The 1,122-nt window shown below is 61.9% G+C and overlaps 1 protein-coding gene across 1 annotated transcript in view; it reads left to right on the top strand.

Annotated features, from left to right (window-relative positions):
- NCAPH2 (non-SMC condensin II complex, subunit H2) overlaps positions 1-1,122 on the top strand; it is a 16,582-nt gene that overhangs the window by 7,596 nt on the left and 7,864 nt on the right. The window contains exon 14 of the mRNA XM_009886311.1: positions 239-346. Within this exon, the coding sequence (XP_009884613.1) occupies positions 239-346 (108 nt within the window). The remainder of the gene's footprint in view (positions 1-238; positions 347-1,122) is intronic.

Raw genomic sequence — 1,122 nt, 5'->3', positions numbered from 1 at the left:
GATGGAGATGAGATGTGAGGAGGAAATTCTTGGCCATGAGGGCGGTGATCCCCTGGGGCAGGTCGCCCCGAGAAGCTGTGGCTGCCCCATCCCTGGAGGTGTTCAAGGCCAGGTTGGACGGGGCTCGGAGCAACCTGGGCTGGGGGGAGGTGGCCCTGCCCAGGGCAGGGGGGGACTCGATGGCCTTTGAAGGTCCCTTCCCACCCAAACCATTCTGTGATTCTATGCCTGCCTGCAGGGAGGCCCTTCCTGGTTCCACACGGTGTGGACGACATGGTCGGGGGCAAGCGGAAGAGGAAGGGACCGAGGAAGCTCCAGGACTTCATGAAATGGTTCTCTGCAGCCTGTGAGTATCATGGCTGTGGCATTCCCAGAGGATCTGGCCAAGCTCGTAGCGGGAGCCTTCTCTGTCAGGACACACCTTACCCAATCCCTTCCTCTGTGGGTACTCCTGTCCTGTCCGGCCCTGTTCAGCAGTGGCTCTGATCCTGCCGGTGTCTCTGCTTTGGTCTTGGTGTTTCTGGAGCTGCCCAGGTAGCTCCATCCCATTCACCCAGTGGGATGTGAATCGCATTTGTTGCTCCAGGATCTCCTCACCCAGGCTTGTCCCTTAACCAAAGCTCTGAGCGGAAAGGGGCGAGTTATCCGAGACAGAAGCAGCTGGCTGGAGCTCTCTGCCTTGGCAGGGAGTTAAACAGGACGTGTTTACAGCAAACACGGAGAGAGTGTCAAGTAATAGCAGTCGGAATATAACGGCAGGTGGGCTGTACTGCGAGGGGTGGCTGCGGGGAGGAGGAGAGGTCCATGCAGGAGTCCCCCCGCTCCCATACTGCCAAGGTGGCCTTGTGCCATGGTGCCCCTCGCTCCCGCTCCAAAGGGAGCAGGCTGCCTTAGAGCCGGGGAGCTGCTGGAACTGGAGCTGGTGGTGGCTGTCCCGGGAACGGCCAGCCCACCTCTGGGGGAAGGAGGTGGCTCTGGAGGTGACAACTGGCTTGTTGCGTGCTGTGAGGGCAGCAGACGGGGTCAGTGGTGCTGTCGGTGGGGGGCTGCCTGCTGCCGCCAGCCCTCGCCCGCCTGCTCTCCCTGATGGCATCCCCGGGGGCACTCAGGGGGGCGGCACCT

The sequence above is a fragment of the Charadrius vociferus genome, unplaced genomic scaffold (assembly GCF_000708025.1).
Source record: "Charadrius vociferus isolate BGI_N301 unplaced genomic scaffold, ASM70802v2 scaffold2695, whole genome shotgun sequence".
In the NCBI taxonomy this organism is placed as follows: Eukaryota; Metazoa; Chordata; class Aves; order Charadriiformes; family Charadriidae; genus Charadrius; species Charadrius vociferus.
The sequence above is the reverse complement of the archived record's forward strand: the minus strand, read 5'-3'. Positions and strand labels throughout refer to the sequence as shown.